We start from the raw sequence: 17,688 nt of genomic DNA, 5'->3' as shown, positions 1-17,688 counted from the left end.
GACTATCAAAATAATTGTTTGTGGCAGCCCTATTTCCAACAATATAAGTAGATGCAGAGAGTCTCATAAAAACATGTAGCACTGTCAATTACGGTTTTGTCAATGAACCTACGAGTAATAAGTCTCCTACAGTGGTGATGAGTCTATCCAAGGCTCAAAGTGTGATTTTGCATGCGGGGAAACCCTAAATATTGGTGTAGTGGGGGAGGTGGAGGTAAGTCACATAAGAATTTATATTATGAGTTCATGCTGTTTTCTTTGTGTAATGGGTGTGGTCAGATGTGCTGTAGTTTGAGGTTTACTGCTCTTTGTGGACTTAGTCAACAACAATCAACTCTATATAAGCAGATGTCACATCCTTTCAACCCCTAAACAGAATAATGCTACTGTAGTATAAAGGTGGAATTGGGGGCGTGTTAATAAAGAACATCAGCTTAATTCAAATTGATTACTTCTACTAAAGTACTTCTAGAAACAAGCCCTCTCACTCAGCAGTCAAATGAACATTGGTACTTTTTTTATTTATCATTTCAGTGGTCAGTGGGACATAGAAACTGCACAGTCAACTTTGATTTAAAAAAGTTTTTACTTTTATGGGGTTGTGGATGTTATGTAAATGTTTCATAAATTTTAATTCTGAATTCTGAATTGAAATTCAAAGACACTGGATTGCCATTTGGATTTGAGAAGTGTAGTCGGATGGTAACGAAAAAGGGGAAGGTAGTCAGAACTGAGGGGATTGAAATACCAGAAGGCAACATTGCAGACATCGAGGACAGCTAAAAGTACCTGGGAATCCCACAGGGAAATAAGAACCATGAAGAGGCTGCAAGGAAAGCTGCAACCACCAGGTACTTGCAGAGGGTCAGGCAAGTCTTTTAGAAGTCAGCTGAACGGCAAGAACAAGATCCGGGCTATCAACACCGACACCCTGCCTGTGGTACCCTGCTGGGATAATAGGCTGGCCAAAGGAGGAGATGGAAACCACTGACATCAAGACAAGAAAGCTCCTGACCATGCATGGAGGGTTTCACCCCAAGTCCAGCACCCTGACGCTGTACGCTAGCAGAAGGAAGGAGGCCGGAGACTGGTGAGTGTCAGCACCACAGTTCAGGATGAGGCAGCGAACATCCACGAGTACATCAGCAAGATGGCCCCAACCAACCGCGTGCTTAGTGAATACTTCAGGCAGCAGAAACCCAAGATAGAGGAGGAAGAGGAGGAAAAATCATGGAAGGACAGGCCCCTGCACAAGTATGGACCACCGGCAACCAGTGGCTGAAACAATCATAGCACCGCTAGGGGGTGTTGCCCAACTATTGTAGTAGTTGGGTTGGGGGGAGTCTCCTAGTGTGTGTGACGTGTGTGTGTGTATGTCATGTGTCTGTTCTGAGAGAGACCTCACCATTGTAACGGGCTGGCATCGGCGCCTGTCCATCCCTGCACATGCATGTATGAACGGAGTAGAGCTGTGGAGACCTGGCTTGTATGGTCTTATGTTGTTAACGTCAAATAAAGGTCAGTTGTTAAATTGAACTGACTGGCCTCGAGTTATCCGGCTAACCTCACATAACCGCTGGACCTGCTAGCCGCTCTTTCCTCGCCAGACTGCTGTTACAACAGGAGCAAGCTCTGAGCGTAAGATCCATAGAGGCTGGGGTCTATCACACCAGGCAATATTAACCAGGCAAGAGCCCAGGTGCAGGCTGTGTAAAGAGCCCCTGACACAATCCAGCACATAACAGCAGGGTGCATGGTTAGCAGGCAGGGCATACATGGAACGCCATAACCAAGTGGCTTTGTGGAGTATGGCCCGCACGTCCCGAGGTCAAAATGGGAGACGCCCCCAAGGGTGGTGGGGAATGACTAAGCTAAGGTCCTGTGGGACTTTCAGATACAAACGGACAAAATGGTGGTGGCTAACCAACCGGACATAGCAGTGGACGACAAGCAGAGGAAGACGGCCGAAGTGATAGATGTAGCGATACGTCTGTAACAAAATAAAAATGCAGACAATAGTGTACACATTAGTTTTTGACTGCTGGTGAAAATTGTTTTCTTTACAAATAACTCTCTCACTGAACTAACCTAGCCAATCCCTCCACGTTTGTGCTCTCTGCTCATATTGCCCTCAAATTATTATTTTTTTTCTTTTTAAAGAACTTATTTTAATATTGCATTCAATAACAAACAAATCTTCCCTAATAACAAAAACAACTTCAAGGCTTAATCGAATTATATTTCTTCACGCCAATGTACAGGCCAGAAGTAGGGGTGACGTGGGCCACAAGTGGCCCCTGGGCCGCGAGTTTGAGACCCCTGATACCGGGTCATGAGACGGAATTCCAATAAAAGCGAGAATCTCAGCGGAGAGCAATCAATTATTAAACTCACACCTCTCCATGCAAGTTATTTTTAGTCTCCTGAATCACAAGAGATAGATGTGGACGAAAGTGATCTCCCATCCAAACAGTATATCTAGTTAGTAGTTAAATTCTCTTAACCTGCATTTCACTCTGTGATGTTTTGCATATACCACATTTATTTGATAGGTCCGGTTAACAAATTTGAACAATAACATTATATAATAGGGATTATTGTCGTCAAACAGCAACTATCATTTAAACTGAAGTACAGATACTCGTGTTAAAATTGTCTAGAAAAAAAGAATAAAATCCACCCATTCATGAAAGTGTTTTTTTTTTCTGCCTAAGCACTTAACATTCACATACTCACTGACTGCATCGAGAGTCACACGGGGTTTGATATGTTGCCCAGCATACAGAAAATCTTTGATTAACAGAAGAGTTTTAATGAGTTTAATCAATTCCAGGAGAGGGACGTTGATAGTTCTACAGTCTCTACCAATCTGTACTTAATAACTTTCATTTGCTTCAAACAGTTGACAACATGTGTGGCTTTCAGTTCTCAGACTGGCAAGTAAAGACAGCAGATCAGGATCAGTGGCATACACTACCAGTCAAAAGTGAATGGATGGATTTGTCCAAACTTTTGACTGGTGCTGTACAAACACAGTGGCAATAACCACAACAAAAGCAGAATGTGGCCAAATACCTATTAGTGATTGTGGTTTTTCTGTGCAGATACAGCATGTTTTACCATCAAAAATAGGCTCTGCACAGACACAGTGTGAATGTGTGTGTGAATGGGTGAATGACTGAATGTAGTGTAAAGCGCTTTGGGGTCCTTAGGGACTAAGTAAAGCGCTATACAAATACAGGCCATTTACCATGTTTGGTCAACAGTGTTACATAGGTGAGAGAGGAATATAAAGGCCACAGTGAGATGAAAGGAGTCATCAAAGGCTTTCATTTTAATTTGTGATGAATGCACAACATGCAATCAAGGTAAACCGTTTTAACATCTAGCTGCTCGTGTCCCTTAACTGACATACCTAGTGAGTCACCAAGCTTCCAGCCCCCAAGCTAATCCATAAAGACGACTATAAGTCACTTGGCCTCTATATATGGCCTTTGCCTAGGAGGACACAAGCAGTCGTAGCTATATTTAGCAACACAGCTCCTTCAACACCTCTTAGAACTGATATAAAGGGTAGGAGTTGACATTAGTAACTTAGATGCACCATTGAAGAGGAGAGAAACTACATGCCTCAGCAACTAAACTTATGAAAAAACCCACTGGCCAGTGCAGTAAACAAACACCAGCTCAATTCTTAACAGCATAAAGTACTATCAAAGTGAGCACACAGGTGTTGCAATCACTGGTTATTATAGAAATAGGTAATTAGAGCTGGTCCACATTTTGTTGCTGCACCCTAAAGGAATGAATCAGCTGTTACTTAATGTTGCATATGCTGTGGTGTAATTCGTTTTTTCCACTTGTACAAAGCTCTCTTTCATTCAGGGCTTAAATGGACTGATACTTTTATAGCACTCTTCTGCTCTAACTGAGCATTCAAAGCAATTTTATACAAGAACTGTTTTTCAGCACCCTGTCTAACATTGTCACACACACTCATCAGGGACAACTTGGGCTGGAGTAGCTGGGGGATGACCTTGGTAGACAACCCACTCTGCTTCCTGAGCCACAACTGCCTTGTTGAAAATCCAAACTGTGGATCAATTATTCTCTACCCGGGGTTTCCCCCTTTTTTTTTTTCTTTTTTTTTTTGTTAATATAAAAAAGTCCTTAAATGTGTTTCACCAGTGCCAGTTGTGTCCATAGGTATGTCTCAGACACTGAGCACGGCTGTTGAAGGTAAATGTGCGGAGGTTAATTCACCTAACAGAACCATATACCTTCAATTTACAAAACAGATCATTTTTTTCACAAATATGTGAAATATATTCAACATGTAAGCACAAAATAGGGCACAAAGAAAAGGATGTTTCATCAGCCAGCAATGCAAAGATTTCACTTTGCAGTGATAAATGGGCTGGTCCTCATATAGTGCTTTTCTACTCTATCTTAAACAACTTGCCCAATTTACCTAGAAGATGACCTGCACTGTGGCCTGAGCTACAGCCAGCTGGTGGCATTATAGTGGCATTTCAGCAGTACTTCTCATCAAACTACTAAACTAAACTGAATTCTAACAAGCGGACAATTCTGTGTAATATTATTCAATAATAATTAATGAACTATATCAGCAATACCTAATGCAGGTGATATGTTTTTCCCCAGTATAACTGGTGACTACTGGACAATGTATTAGAGAAAGTCAAGATAAATTATAAATATTATTGTTGCATTATTTTTTCCTAGATAACTACCAGATTTATACCCATAGTGTACCTTTTGGATAATTCAATTTAACCTATGTAAGTGGCCGACGCCATTGCTAGCATTCATGTGTGGTGTCCTCGTGGTCATGTCCCAGTATGTTTCATGACTGAAACAAATAAAATCCTGCCGCTTTCTTCCTTCCCTTAAATTGTCTGTCAGAGTTTTTCCACATTCCCTCACAGTAGTTTTGGCAATCTTCTACGAATTTGCCGAAATACGTGAGTCCTTGAATTGCATCTATAATTTTATTATCTCACTGAGCCCATCAGGGAAAAAAGTAGCAGGGAATAAATAAAAGTAATCCATGGTACCAAAATGCCAATCACAACAGTTGAAAGCATGTAAGCAACATGTGGTCACAATTCCAGGAAAGTAACCGTGACTTTACATCATGGAACTGGCTCAGCCCATACGGAAAAGAAATAGTAAAAACTTATATGTGATTACTCATGAAAGTGGCCACTTTCGCATTACTTTCATACATTGTTTTAGTAAGTATTCAAAACATACAAGTTTCATTATATAATTTTTCAAGGGATCTTATATCTGTTTTCACACTTATATGCTTTTCATACAAGTTTCACACAAGACAGATACAAACTTTATAAGATTTATATATATCTTTTCCATATGGGAGGTGTCAGTACTTGTGGACACCCAAATGATCCTTGGAGGACAGAGACAGGTTGCAACCACAAAATGAATAAAGGTGCAACATACAGTATGCTCCTTTGATCTGAAATCATTTATCTAAATCTCAGGAGCTGGACCACATCTCAAACACGTCCCTTCCAATCACACCTGTGTGAATTTGCTCCAAACAGCCATTTGTTCTTGTTTCTGTGCTTGAGTCCAGATGGCACATTGCAGTTATTCATAGTCTTGCTGAGCAAAAGAAAATTTCAGTAGTTCCTTTCCACACTATTTCATGAAGTCTGCAGTTTTTATTAAACATCATGACCGGATTAACACAAACATGTCACTAGATGCTATTGAGATAACAAGAACCATCACACATGCAAATGCAACAGTCAGACATATGTACAAACCAATCTTTCTGTGGAAAGCATATTTCCTAATAATGTTTAATGTACAATACTGGATTACACAGCAGTGGGGAATACATTCCATTAGAGTAGATCTACACTGTAGTCTTCAATGACGCTATGCAACAAACCGGTGAAAGGCACTAACTCTAGCCCCATAGAGGTCAAAGTGAAATGCACACCTTAAAGTAATTAACTTGTTAACTGGAGATAATTTAGAAATTTCAATTAAAACAAATAAACGCATGTGCTGTCAGTCTGGCTACACTGCTGGAGAGAAACCTAGAGTTGTTTTATTTCCTTCAATCAATGATGAATAGTAAGGTGTTCTAGCTTTAGGACGGGCTTTTTATTTGAAGGCTTTCCAGGCTAAATGATGATCTTCTAAATTTGTCAGATGCTATTCAACTGCAGCTTATGAGTTTCTGTTTTAAGGTGTGCATTTCATAGTTATACCAGGGAGTCAAGTACTTACGGTGGCCCGACTGCAACTTAAGAAAACACCAGCAATAAGAAAAACGCTGCAAAAGCACACAAAACACAACGGAAATAGGAAAAAAAAAACAGAAATAGGAAAAAACAGATTTCCAAAAGCACAAGGGAAGTGTTTCTGGGGAGACAATAACCCGACGGACCAGTTGAGGGAACCAAAATATGCTAAGAATTGCGCTGAGAGACACTTAAAAGAAGTGAAGGGTCTGTCAGTTTTGTGAGGAAAGAAAAGATGAGAGGTAAGTGTGTTAGCCTAACTATTAGCCCAAAATCAATCATCAGTATCATATGAATCATGATAAAACACACCTACCCTGTTTTGGTGTGCCATTTTTGTTCACCTCTACACTCATTTAAATTCTTCTGTACTTCTCTCTGTTACAACAGTGCTAGTCTCACTATTTGGCTTTTACACATTGGCAACCTTCAGTTAGTTCAGCGTGCCTCTTCATTAAATTTCTCAACACAGCCTTGCCCCATCCAGCATCAGTGTGCTCCCCTTTGGGACACTTGACTCTGGCCCTTTGTATCATACTTCTAGTCCATTCCTTCATTATTACTCTCTCTCATCCACAACATTTCTTATTATCACAATTAAACTTGATAAGTTGTCTAAATCATAAATGTGATCATCCTCTTAAATAGACCAACTATAATCCCTGAGATATCTCTCTCCATTCATGCAGACAGCGTGGCCTTGATCAACATAATGATCTGTCATCATCTAATGTGACTATATTTAGAAATTTGACTTATTTCAGTCTTCTATTCCAGTTTCAACCTGCTTTTCAGAATTTTCCGTGTTGCGACCCCATTTCCCAAACCCGTCTCCTTGCTGTAAATTAAAATGTGCAATATAAGGTTATCACAGTGGCATGAATTTCATCTAAATTAGAAACTGGTTCCTCCCATCTACCTTTAATTATCAGCTGTCACTACTTATTACAAGCTTTCAGCACTAAATGCATCTTTCTCGCTGTCTAGTGTTATGATTTCTTCCCGCAGCATCATTAAACTTCATTGAAACACATTCACAACCACCTGCCACATACGCGTAAATTCAATCTGCTGTCTTTGGGAATCTGACACTGTTAGGGCACTGCTGACCTTGATGAGACCTTCCCCAAACCATTATCAATAAATCATTTGTCAGTCACATTTGGGATTGGCATCCTTGGTAGTGAAGTGGTATTATTTTTTAAAAACATCATCAGTGTGTGAATGTGTGTGTGAATGGGTGGATGACTGAATATGTAAAGCGCTTTGGGGTCCTTAGGGACTAGTAAAGCGCTATATAAATACAGGCCATTTAAAAACATCATGTCCAGGTTTCAGTGCTTAACCGTGTAGCGCCAAGGGTGTCATATTTGATGATATGTGTTTTTGAGATCGCTACATAATCTGTTTTTTTCCTGGTAAACCTGATGTATACAGACATAAGCAGTGCAACTATGAGCACAAAAATGCAGTAAGTAAGCAAAAATGATACAAAATTATTATTTTTTATTTTGTCAGAAGGTTCAATAAAGACTTCAGTTTCAAAAAATGTATTTTTCTGTGATATATTTCATGGTCCAGACTCAGTGTAAATGCTAGATATAATGTCTCGTAGTCATGCATTTATGTATTCAAGTTATGAAATTCTCAAGAGTGATCAGTAACTGCTCACTAAGGACTCCTAATTCCTAAAGGATTCCACATGTAAAACTATTACGGTTTTCTTCCCCCCAAATAAACTTCATTTTCTGTCTTGGATCTTTTGGATGGTTAAAAACATTACCTTCATTATGGTGTTGATTTTCACTGCCTGTCACTTGCATAACAGTAATGTGATTTAACTGCACTAATCACCACCATGATGACTGTATGAATCAGCTTAAATTACCCTGCTTCTCATTTTGCATGGTTCTCTTACTGCTGAGGCAAACAAGTATGTATAAATGTCTTGTTGTGAAGTCACAAAGTAAAAGACATACACATGTGTTTTTGGGGTATTTTTTGCCATCTGAATCTCAAGGGTACAAAGGATCCAGCAGACAAATCATCCATCTGATCTTAATCCATGATTTAGAAAAAAGAAAGAAAATGAATAAAGTGAGACATATAAAGGCAACTGACACGTTCAAACACAGTTTTCAGCGTTCACCTTCCTTTCCATCCAGCTGCCTTTCATATAAATGAAAGTCATTCGAGTTTCTGGCAACTCTATTGCTCGTCCTTACTTAAATTTCATTTGGCAATCCTCCACAGAGCTTTGAGTTGCAGGAAGTAGTGAGATTGAAAGATACTGGTGATACACTCAGGACAGTGATTTAATAAAAGTGTATATGTATAGAAGTGTGGGGAGGAAGTGTATGCAGTGACTCCTTCAAATGGCAGCTAACACTAAATTTGGCATTTTTGGGTAAGCTGGCTCTTTGGTATTTTTTCTCTCTTCAATAGTCACCTGCTTTTAGTTCCTTTTTCAAAGCCCCACACTATGCTTATTCTAAATAAAATAAATAAATAAATACAAATAAAAAACAAAAGCAACCAGCTGGCAAAATAATTTCAGACAGTGTATCTTCATAATTTGTATTCCTAATCAGCTGATGTGACAAGAGGAAAAACATGATATTTATTCAGATGATACTCAAACTACCAACCCTGTCTTTTTCAGGTGGAGACCATGTATGTACATGGTTGTAAAATATGTAGAGCTAAGCAAAGTCAGCGGGCTTTTTGATGACTACAGATGTTTGTAATTAAATTCACACCAATCCATCCAATGTTATACTTTATATTTATATAGTCTTCACTAAATCATGTAGCTAAGGAAGGAAAGCACGAGCTCTACCACAAGTAAACATTGTAAAATTACTAAATGTTGCTAAAAAGTCAGATAACTTTAGGCACCAAATAAATAAGTAATAAAATAATGTGGTTAGATTTTCCTTAGGAAATTGTTGTTAACATGATTAGTAGAGTAAACAGCAATTAAGGGGGGAGTTTTCCCATTGCCAAGAATGAAGGAGAAAACAAGGTGGTGTAGTACGTATCAATCCAGGACTCACTGGATGTCTCATTGTCACTGAAAATTGAATTTTTATACTCCAGACTAAGAGAAATACCCTCAATTGAAAGCAAAAATTACAGAAATTACATCTAGTCCACAAGAGCCACATGCATCGAAATAAAGAGTTCTGTGCTTTAATAATGAATTGGACAATAAAAGCTGCATCTGTAAATTCATTTATGAATTCTTTAAAAAAATCTTTTTATTTATTCAAACATTATTTTTAAATTAAATTATTACATAATAAATTACTTTAGTAAAAACACTATTTTTTACTAATTACTAATCCACCAATAAATACTTTAAATCGAAAATGAATTTCACCGTATCCGTAGGCAGTGTTGTTAATGATCTCACTGAGGGGCTTCAGGCCGATGCAGAACAGCAGTGGGGACAGAGTAGATCCCGCACTTGATGGTGACTTGTGCTATTGGCTTGAAGTTGGCCTCTAGCATTGTCCGCCACATCCCCATTGAGTTCCTGATGAAGGCTCTCAGGGTTCTGTTGATCTTGTGTAGTTCTAGGCATTCCAGGATCCATTTGTGGGGCATTGAGTCATAGGCCTTCTTGTAATCAATCAAGGGAGTCTGGTCTACCACTAGCTGGTGTTTTTGCGCCTCTGGTATTCTTGCCAGTTCCTTTCTGTGCCCCGCTCATGTATTGACCCATGTGCCTGTTCATCTTAGCCGCTATGATGCCTGACAGGAGCTTCCATGTGTCACGGCCAAGGTCGGCTGACTGGAGGACCCAAATGCAGAATGCACACGTAACACCCCGTAGACGAGAAAACATGAACAAAACTTTATTTTTTCCAAAAAAACAAAACGTCACGACATAAATTACTAAATACTATGAACTAAAGTGTTCCTTCAATGCCTGAACCAAACCTGAAACAAGAACTTGATCTCTAAGTAATAATTGGCAAAGCTTAAATCTTCATAAAAACTCCTCATGACCAAAGAGGGGAGATGCAGAATGTGGGAAATGCACCGGGAGTCTCAGCACACTGCAACGAGAGGAGAGTGGCTTTAGTGATAAAGCTTAGGGAAAAGTATCCGGGTAAAGCTTGAAAACATGGCATTACTTTGCCTTACTGTTCCTGGGCGGAGGGTGGACGCAGAGGGAGTACAAGGTCCGGGAGTGGTGGCTGACGAGGCCAGCTGGAGGCAGGAGGGCAGGCAGGTGAGCGCGGTTGACAGGAGCTGAGAAGACTGAGCTGACAGGCATGAACCAGCGAAGAGGGTCCAGTAGGTATTGCCGTGGGTGGAGTGGATAAGGACTTGGCAGCTATGGGGAAAAACAGTAAGTCACGGATGGCAAAATTATTCCTTGGTTTGAGTTGCCTGAAGCAACACTGACTAGGTGTAGCAGAAACTGTGGCGAGTAGTGGAGTGAGTGCTGGTCCATAAATGCTGACAGCTCAGCACAGGTGAAGAGACTCGTCAGTGTGCGGTGACTCCACCCCAAGGCGGAGACAGCAGCTCAGAGACAACACAGCTGTGCCCACCTGGATCATGACACCATGTGGTACTGAGGCAGGTTACTGGCCGATAGTTGGATATGACTGGTCCTTTCCGGGGGGTCCTTGGGGATCAGGCCTTCTGGCCTTCAGTTAGCCAATCTAGGTGTGTCTCTTCAGTTAGCAGCTGGTTCATTTGTGCTGCGAAACGCTCATGAAGTGCAGTCAGCTTCTTCAGCCAGTAGGTGTGAATCACTCAGGGCCAGGTGCTGTCCAACTCTTCATACTGGAGACCTGTTCTTGGATGTCTGCCACTGTGATGATCTTGGCCTCTAGTCTGCTTCTTCATGGTGGGTACTGCTCCTTGTGGCTGTTCACCTTGTAGCCAAGCATCTCACTGGTAGATCAGCTGATTAATCTTGTGATGGTCTCAGTAGAAATTGTCTAGTAGACCTTCCTTCAGGCTTGGTACCCAATGTTGGGTAGGGATGATGATAATATTTCAATCTGACCTGTCATCCTGTCTCCCCCTCGCCGTTGCATTTGTCTTGTACCTTGTCAATTTCTAGTCATGAGAGCAGTTCATTCACCGAATGTTGGAACACTGAGCAACTAGTTGTTTCACCGTCAACCTGGATGCTGGGTATTCAGTAGGTCCCACATCCTATTCATGTAGCCCCTTCCGCTGGGGTTACCTGCATAGTAGCATTCCAACAGCGTCCTGTTATCATCTCTTGCCCATTTGTGCCTTCTTGTTTCAGTAGCTCACTTCTCATCAGTGGTTCCTGAACACTTTACCCAAACCTTGTTAATTGTTAATATCTGTCTGTCTGTCTGTCTGTCTGTCTATATAGATGTATGCTGTCCTATACATTTTTCTAATTGGGATAGGGATGTATCCCAATCCTAATATATCTAACCAGATATATTTAGACATGATGTCTTAGCAATTCAAATATCTGGGATGGCCAGTCTTAAGTTCTCTTCGAACCCAGAGGGCTTTATTAGCCACCTGCCATGCCTGGTGCAGCCACAGCCCACTGAGCTCATGTTCCCTGCAGAGCCCCAGTCCAGAAGTACATGTGCAGCTCCAACCAGAGCCAAAGTGTCCACAGGGTGCTGCACACACATCTCTATCCAGAGACTTGGCAATTAAAGAAACCCTCTGATTCTGACCTCTGTGAATTTAAACTACCAGTGCTGCCTGAAGCTCTCCTGCCATGTGAAACTGCTCCACATACCAAGCTCCTGTATCAATAGCAGGGCACTCCTGACCACAGACTGCCGGAAAAGCAAAGCTAGCCCACCTGCCCACCTGGGACTTGTTTTCATCGGGGATGTCTGGGAGCTGCTCCTTAAATTCTCTTTATTATGAGATATTTTCTGTTTGATTATTAGTTTACTTATTGTCTACCCACCATACTACCAAGCCTACCTGGGAAAATGTGCAAGAGATACAATGCTGAAGCCATGAGGAACCATGACATAGTGTTTAGAAGTAGGCTACTGGAACAGGGCATACATGGAGAATGACTGACAATATGTTATTGATGGGATACTACAATGACAGCCAAGCCACTGAGAGAGTATCTCAGTGCAATAACATCAGGAGACTCATATGGATACAGTGGGAAAACCCAGGCAGAAAAAAGCAGTGGAATTAAACTAGATGATGTCTAGCCATCGAGGGCATGACTCCCTAGATCACTAACAAACACTCATCAGAGTAGATGCTTGCAGATTTAATCACTGCTATATGCACCATCCCCATCTGCAAGTAGAGGAACTCCCACCCTCCATGTAGAGGAAGGCTGGAGGCCAAAATCGAGGAAGCACAGAAGGATGTACAGAAGTATAGAAGGGTGCCATGAGAGACAGGGTCTGGATGCACAGCAAGATGCCCATAACTAAAACTCTACAAACTGCCAAATAAAGGCTCTGGCCAAAAGCAGAAAACAATTGGCCTGCTCCCCAAAGCTCCATCCAGGGTATACTCTTACCTGATGATCCTCTAATCGCCCGAGCCAAGGTAGTTTTGTCTTTCGGATGAACCAGTTTTTGTCTGAGCGTGTTGCTGGGTCTAGACAAAACTCCAAAACACAAACTTAACAATGTGGTGTATGCTGTACAGTGCAGCGAGGAATGCTCAGACCTCTACATTGAAGAGACCAAACAGCCACTTCACAAGCGCATGGCACAACACAGAAGAGCCACCTCCACAGGACAAGACTCAGCTGTCCATCTGCATCTAAAGGTCAAAGGTCACTCTTTCGAGGATGCCAATGTTCACATTTTGGACAGAGAGGACAGATGGTTTGAAAGAGGAGTGAAAGAAGCCACTCACATCCTGGGCCATCTGACCTCAGGAATTCGCATGATAAGGTGGGGCCAGGTCTCACAATGAACTCACCCGAAACGCTGGCTGATTGGGACCCACACCCAGTTTCCCACCTTGGCTCAGGCGATTAGAGGATCATCAGGGGGTCCTTTTGTCCCTCTGTGGGGGGAAACTCCCACTAGGTTTATATCTGGGACTCTCCACCATTTGACCTTAGAACTGAAGAAGCTTCTCGGATGAGAGGTGAAACGTCTTCAAGCAACTTAAAGAAGTCCAGACGCTTTTCTTTGCAAGCTCCTTTGACAACAAACCATAGCAATCTCCCAGAAAAGGAGCCAATCAGCATTAGAAAGGCAACAGTGAGTCTCTGAAATAAAATACTGAAGTGTGTAATGAATATAGTACCAGTACTTTTGGTAACCCTGAAGCTAAGACCTTCATCACTCTTCTTCTGCAAGGCTGCCTGGCCTCTGGAGAATAGATGACTGAATGAGATAGTACAGCTAAGATCTCAGTGGTTTACCTGGTCTATGATAATAAGCATGAACCTTCATGGGCCATTGATTTCAGGACCCCTTAGAATCCACCCAGAAATAAGGATGTTAATTTGTGTCAGAAACAGAAGTTTCTTTTGGGAAAGCACATTTTAAAAGAGAAGAAGAGGCAACACATCTCCCTGAAAGACAGCAAAAGAGAGAGTCTTCCATCTGCAGATCAATTCTTATTGTATGTTATGTGTCAGTGTTGCTCCAGATCCATAAATTTCTGTTTTATAACTCTTGACTCATCCCTCCTGTGTAGACCATATCGTATTATTTAATTAGTATACATGAATTTTTTCTTTGTTCTCCCACCAGAGCTGTCCATCATGTGTGCGTTGCTTGTCAAGTCAAGTGCAAAAGGGAAATTAGGAAGGTGTCTCTTTTTCTCCACAGTTGTAATTTTTCTGTATGCATTTGTGTTTTATTATGTTGAACAGGATGCATTCTAAAGGAAACACTCTAAAGTCTGCTATTTTGCTTTTCTTCTGCAGGTACAATGTGGATACTAGGAGCTCCAATCTTTCCAAACATGTAAGCAGCTTAATATGTCCAATGACCACAGGTCCACTGGCATGAAGCCCAGAAAAAAATTGAGTTAACCTTATTTAAAAACAAAAAAATTTAATCAAGTTTTATTTCAGTGGGTTTCACAAAAGTGGTTTTGCTTATTGTAGTTTGGGTGGTACTACTAAAAAATTGTCTCAATTGGTTTTTGTTATTATGATGAAGTGTGACATTTGTCAGACTGTAAGAACAGGTAAAATAGTACATCACAATACAAACATTGGACACCTCTCAACATACATGTCTTGTTGTGTACTAACTTGTTGTCTACTTTGCATTAAAATTGTTATATTGATATTGATTGAAACCCATCTTATAAAAAACAAAACTCTTCCTCATCACGCGTCAGATTCAGTTGTCGAGCTGTCATCAATAGCCAGGAAATGGAGCCCTCTATTTTTTTCGCAGGTTGACAGATGTGAACAGGAAGGCATCTCTGTGGACTATACTGTTTACAGATGACACTATGATTTGTAGTTAGCATTGGGAGTAGGTAGAAGAGAACCTGGAGATGTGTTATTATGCTCTATTGAGAAGTGGAATGAAAGTCAATAGAAGCAAGAAAGAACACATGTGTAAATAACAGGGAGACACATGTAACAGTGAAGATGCTAGGAGTAGAGGATGTGAAGGTAGCAGACAAGATTAGAAATAATACATCAGAGGGACAGCTCAGGCTAAGTGGTTTTTAGAGGCAAGGTTTTGGTGAATATAGGGGGCAGAAGATGTTGAAGATGGGACTGCCATGCAGAAGGATAGGAGGAAGACCACAGAACAGAAGGCAGACATGCAGAGGGTTGGTGTGCCTGTGATCTAGGTACTAATCTGATGCTGAATAGCTGCCTATATGTCAGACATGTAGCAACTGACTGGCACCTTGTCCAGGGTACATGCTACCACTGTCAGTGTGGTCCGGCTCCACTCCAGCTGTAATTTTACCTGAATTCAACATCAAACAACATTTAGTACAGTATCTACTAAAGTATCTACAGAAAGCATAAATCAAAACATTCTTTTTTAATTTGCATCCTACCGTAATGATTCATAAAAGCATTACTTTAAGCTCAGTGCACTGCAGCTCACTAGTCTTCATCTTTCTTAAATTTGGAAGAAAAATTAATTTATTTGTGAACTTGAGGTCTTTTCATTGTGTCTTTCCAGCTTCTCTAACATGTGTCTGCCTTTCCTTACTGCCTCCCCTCCTGGATAAGCAGAAGGTAAGCTATCATTATGTCCTGTACTCCCTGCTTACTGCACCATTTCTTTAAGTGATGTGGAACCTAGCTCAAACCCTAATCCTAAAACATTTTTTGGAGAAAAGAAAAAAGAACCCAAATCTATAAAAATAATAATTTGATTTATCTCAGAATTATTTTTTGCCAAAAGTGGGATTAGAAAACGAAGACTACAATGAAATCTTCTGATAGTATAGCGTTAACCTTAGGGTTAGAGTCATGTCTGACGATGAGTCACAGGGTCAGACACATCGCCGAGGTCTAAGCAATGTGTTAAGCATACAGCAAACTGACCTTTCGGTGCGTTTCTGTAACTGCATCGCTAATTTCAACAGAAATGAATGAAGCCGCAGATTACAGAGATTACAAATGTAATCTGAAAATCCTGTAAGAGAATGTTTTTATGACAGCTATGGTGTATTATTTTAACTACAAAAAATGTTGCTTAAAGCAGAACAATTTAATTACAAAAGCTCAATTTAATGAAGTATAAAATATGGACAAAATGCAAAGCAATTAGACAGTTTCAGTAACTAGGTGCTAACTAGCTGCTGTGTTAGTCCTAAGCAGTCTGCTGTAATCAATCAACGTCTAGACATCTCATTACTATTGCATCTTCAATTAATGTTTACAAAAGAATTTCCAATTACTTCTTTATTTTAAATCCAAGTAACACAAATTGAAATCATATATAACATGGTAGCTGTAACTCTGTTAACCTATCAACAGCCACATTTTAGAAATTAGCCAACGTGCAGCACACAGTGGCTGAGTGCAATGAATTCACTATGATGATTTCCCTACTCTGTAAAGGACTTCCTGGGTCAGATGTTCTGCACGTTAGGTGAGATCATTGGTTCACCTGGCGGCAGGCTGGAAAGGACTCTTTCGTAAGTACAACATACACACAGCGTCACCCATACAGTAGTTGTCTTTGAAGCTGGTTTAGGACACTATCCTTAATGTCAACATCTTGTTTAGTCCTATTTACAAGTGCAGAAAATCTTTGGTATCGCAGCCTGATTAACAAATACAAACAGTTCAGAGGTGACATCTCAGCCATAAGCATTTCAAACATTTAACTGGGTTGAGATCTGAGATCTGACTTTGACCGTGCCACTACAACCCTGTGATTATTTTTGTTTTCAGTCATTGTGTTGTAGATTTTCTGGTGTGCTTGTGGTCATTGTGCTGTTGTATGACCCACCTTGGAAAGCTTTATCAATCAGACAGATGGCCTCACCTTTGACTGGAATACTCTAGTGTGTAGGGGAGTTAATGGTCGAGGGGTGGCTGTGGCTCAGGTGGCAGATCAACTACTGATTGGAAGGATGGTGGTTCGATCCGTGGCTTCCCCAGTCTGCATGTCAAATATCCTTGGGCAAGATACTAACCCCAAGTTAGTGGGGTTAGTATCAAATGTTACAAATGTTTGGTTTTTTGGTTGTTGTTTTTGTTGTTGCATGGTTTGAATGGAATACGCCTCCTACAAATATTGTGCCATTGTGTTAACACACACCTGAATACTCCAGAAGACTGCCTAAACAGGTCTTAGAGGCCAAACTTGCTGATGATCAAGTTTTAATCAAGTACTTGGTTTTATTTAATTAAGGACTTAAGGACAGATAAAATGCTAACTATATGGTTGTCTAAAGGTGTTGCATTATGGCACAACAGTTAGTACTGGTGAAAGAATACATACAACTGTAATGCACTTTGGGTGAAATTGAGAGGGTGACCTGTCTACCTTTGATGGATCCATCGTCACCTCAGTTCAGGACGGCACATCTGATGAAGCTGCAGTTAGTGCTCTCCAACTTTGGAGAGAGCAGAAAAGCAGGTGGAGCGTTTGCCCGAGGCTGAGAACGTAAAACAAGATGAGGTTCCTATTTCACCTAGCGTCTTGTTTATGTGCTTTTAGAGCCTGTGGCCTTCCATATGTTCTGCCTGTAATTAGATGGTCACCATAACTAACTGAGTAGCAAACTGTGGTCAGGTTCAAACCATGATGGTAAAAAGAGGTCATTTGCTTTATTGCACATATGAATAGAATAGAATAGAATAGAATTCAACTTTATTGTCATTGCACATGCACAGGTACAGGGCAACGAAATGCAGTTTGCATCCATCCAGAAGTGCTTTAGTGATATAGATATATTATAATAAATATTAGCAATAATATAGATATGT

The 17,688-nt window shown here is 40.7% G+C and overlaps 1 protein-coding gene across 1 annotated transcript in view; it reads left to right on the top strand.

Annotated features, from left to right (window-relative positions):
• Nucleotides 1-17,688, top strand: part of LOC102211551 (copine-9) — a 189,663-nt gene that overhangs the window by 56,391 nt on the left and 115,584 nt on the right. The window contains exons 5-7 of the mRNA XM_013909198.1: nt 14,191-14,230; nt 15,478-15,480; nt 16,312-16,388. Coding sequence (XP_013764652.1) covers nt 14,191-14,230; nt 15,478-15,480; nt 16,312-16,388 — 120 coding nt within the window. The remainder of the gene's footprint in view (nt 1-14,190; nt 14,231-15,477; nt 15,481-16,311; nt 16,389-17,688) is intronic.

The sequence above is a fragment of the Pundamilia nyererei genome, unplaced genomic scaffold (assembly GCF_000239375.1).
Source record: "Pundamilia nyererei isolate P.nyererei 1_Seehausen unplaced genomic scaffold, PunNye1.0 scaffold00021, whole genome shotgun sequence".
NCBI lineage: Eukaryota > Metazoa > Chordata > Actinopteri > Cichliformes > Cichlidae > Pundamilia > Pundamilia nyererei.
Note: the sequence above shows the minus strand (reverse complement) of the source record. Positions and strands in the feature narration are given on the sequence as shown.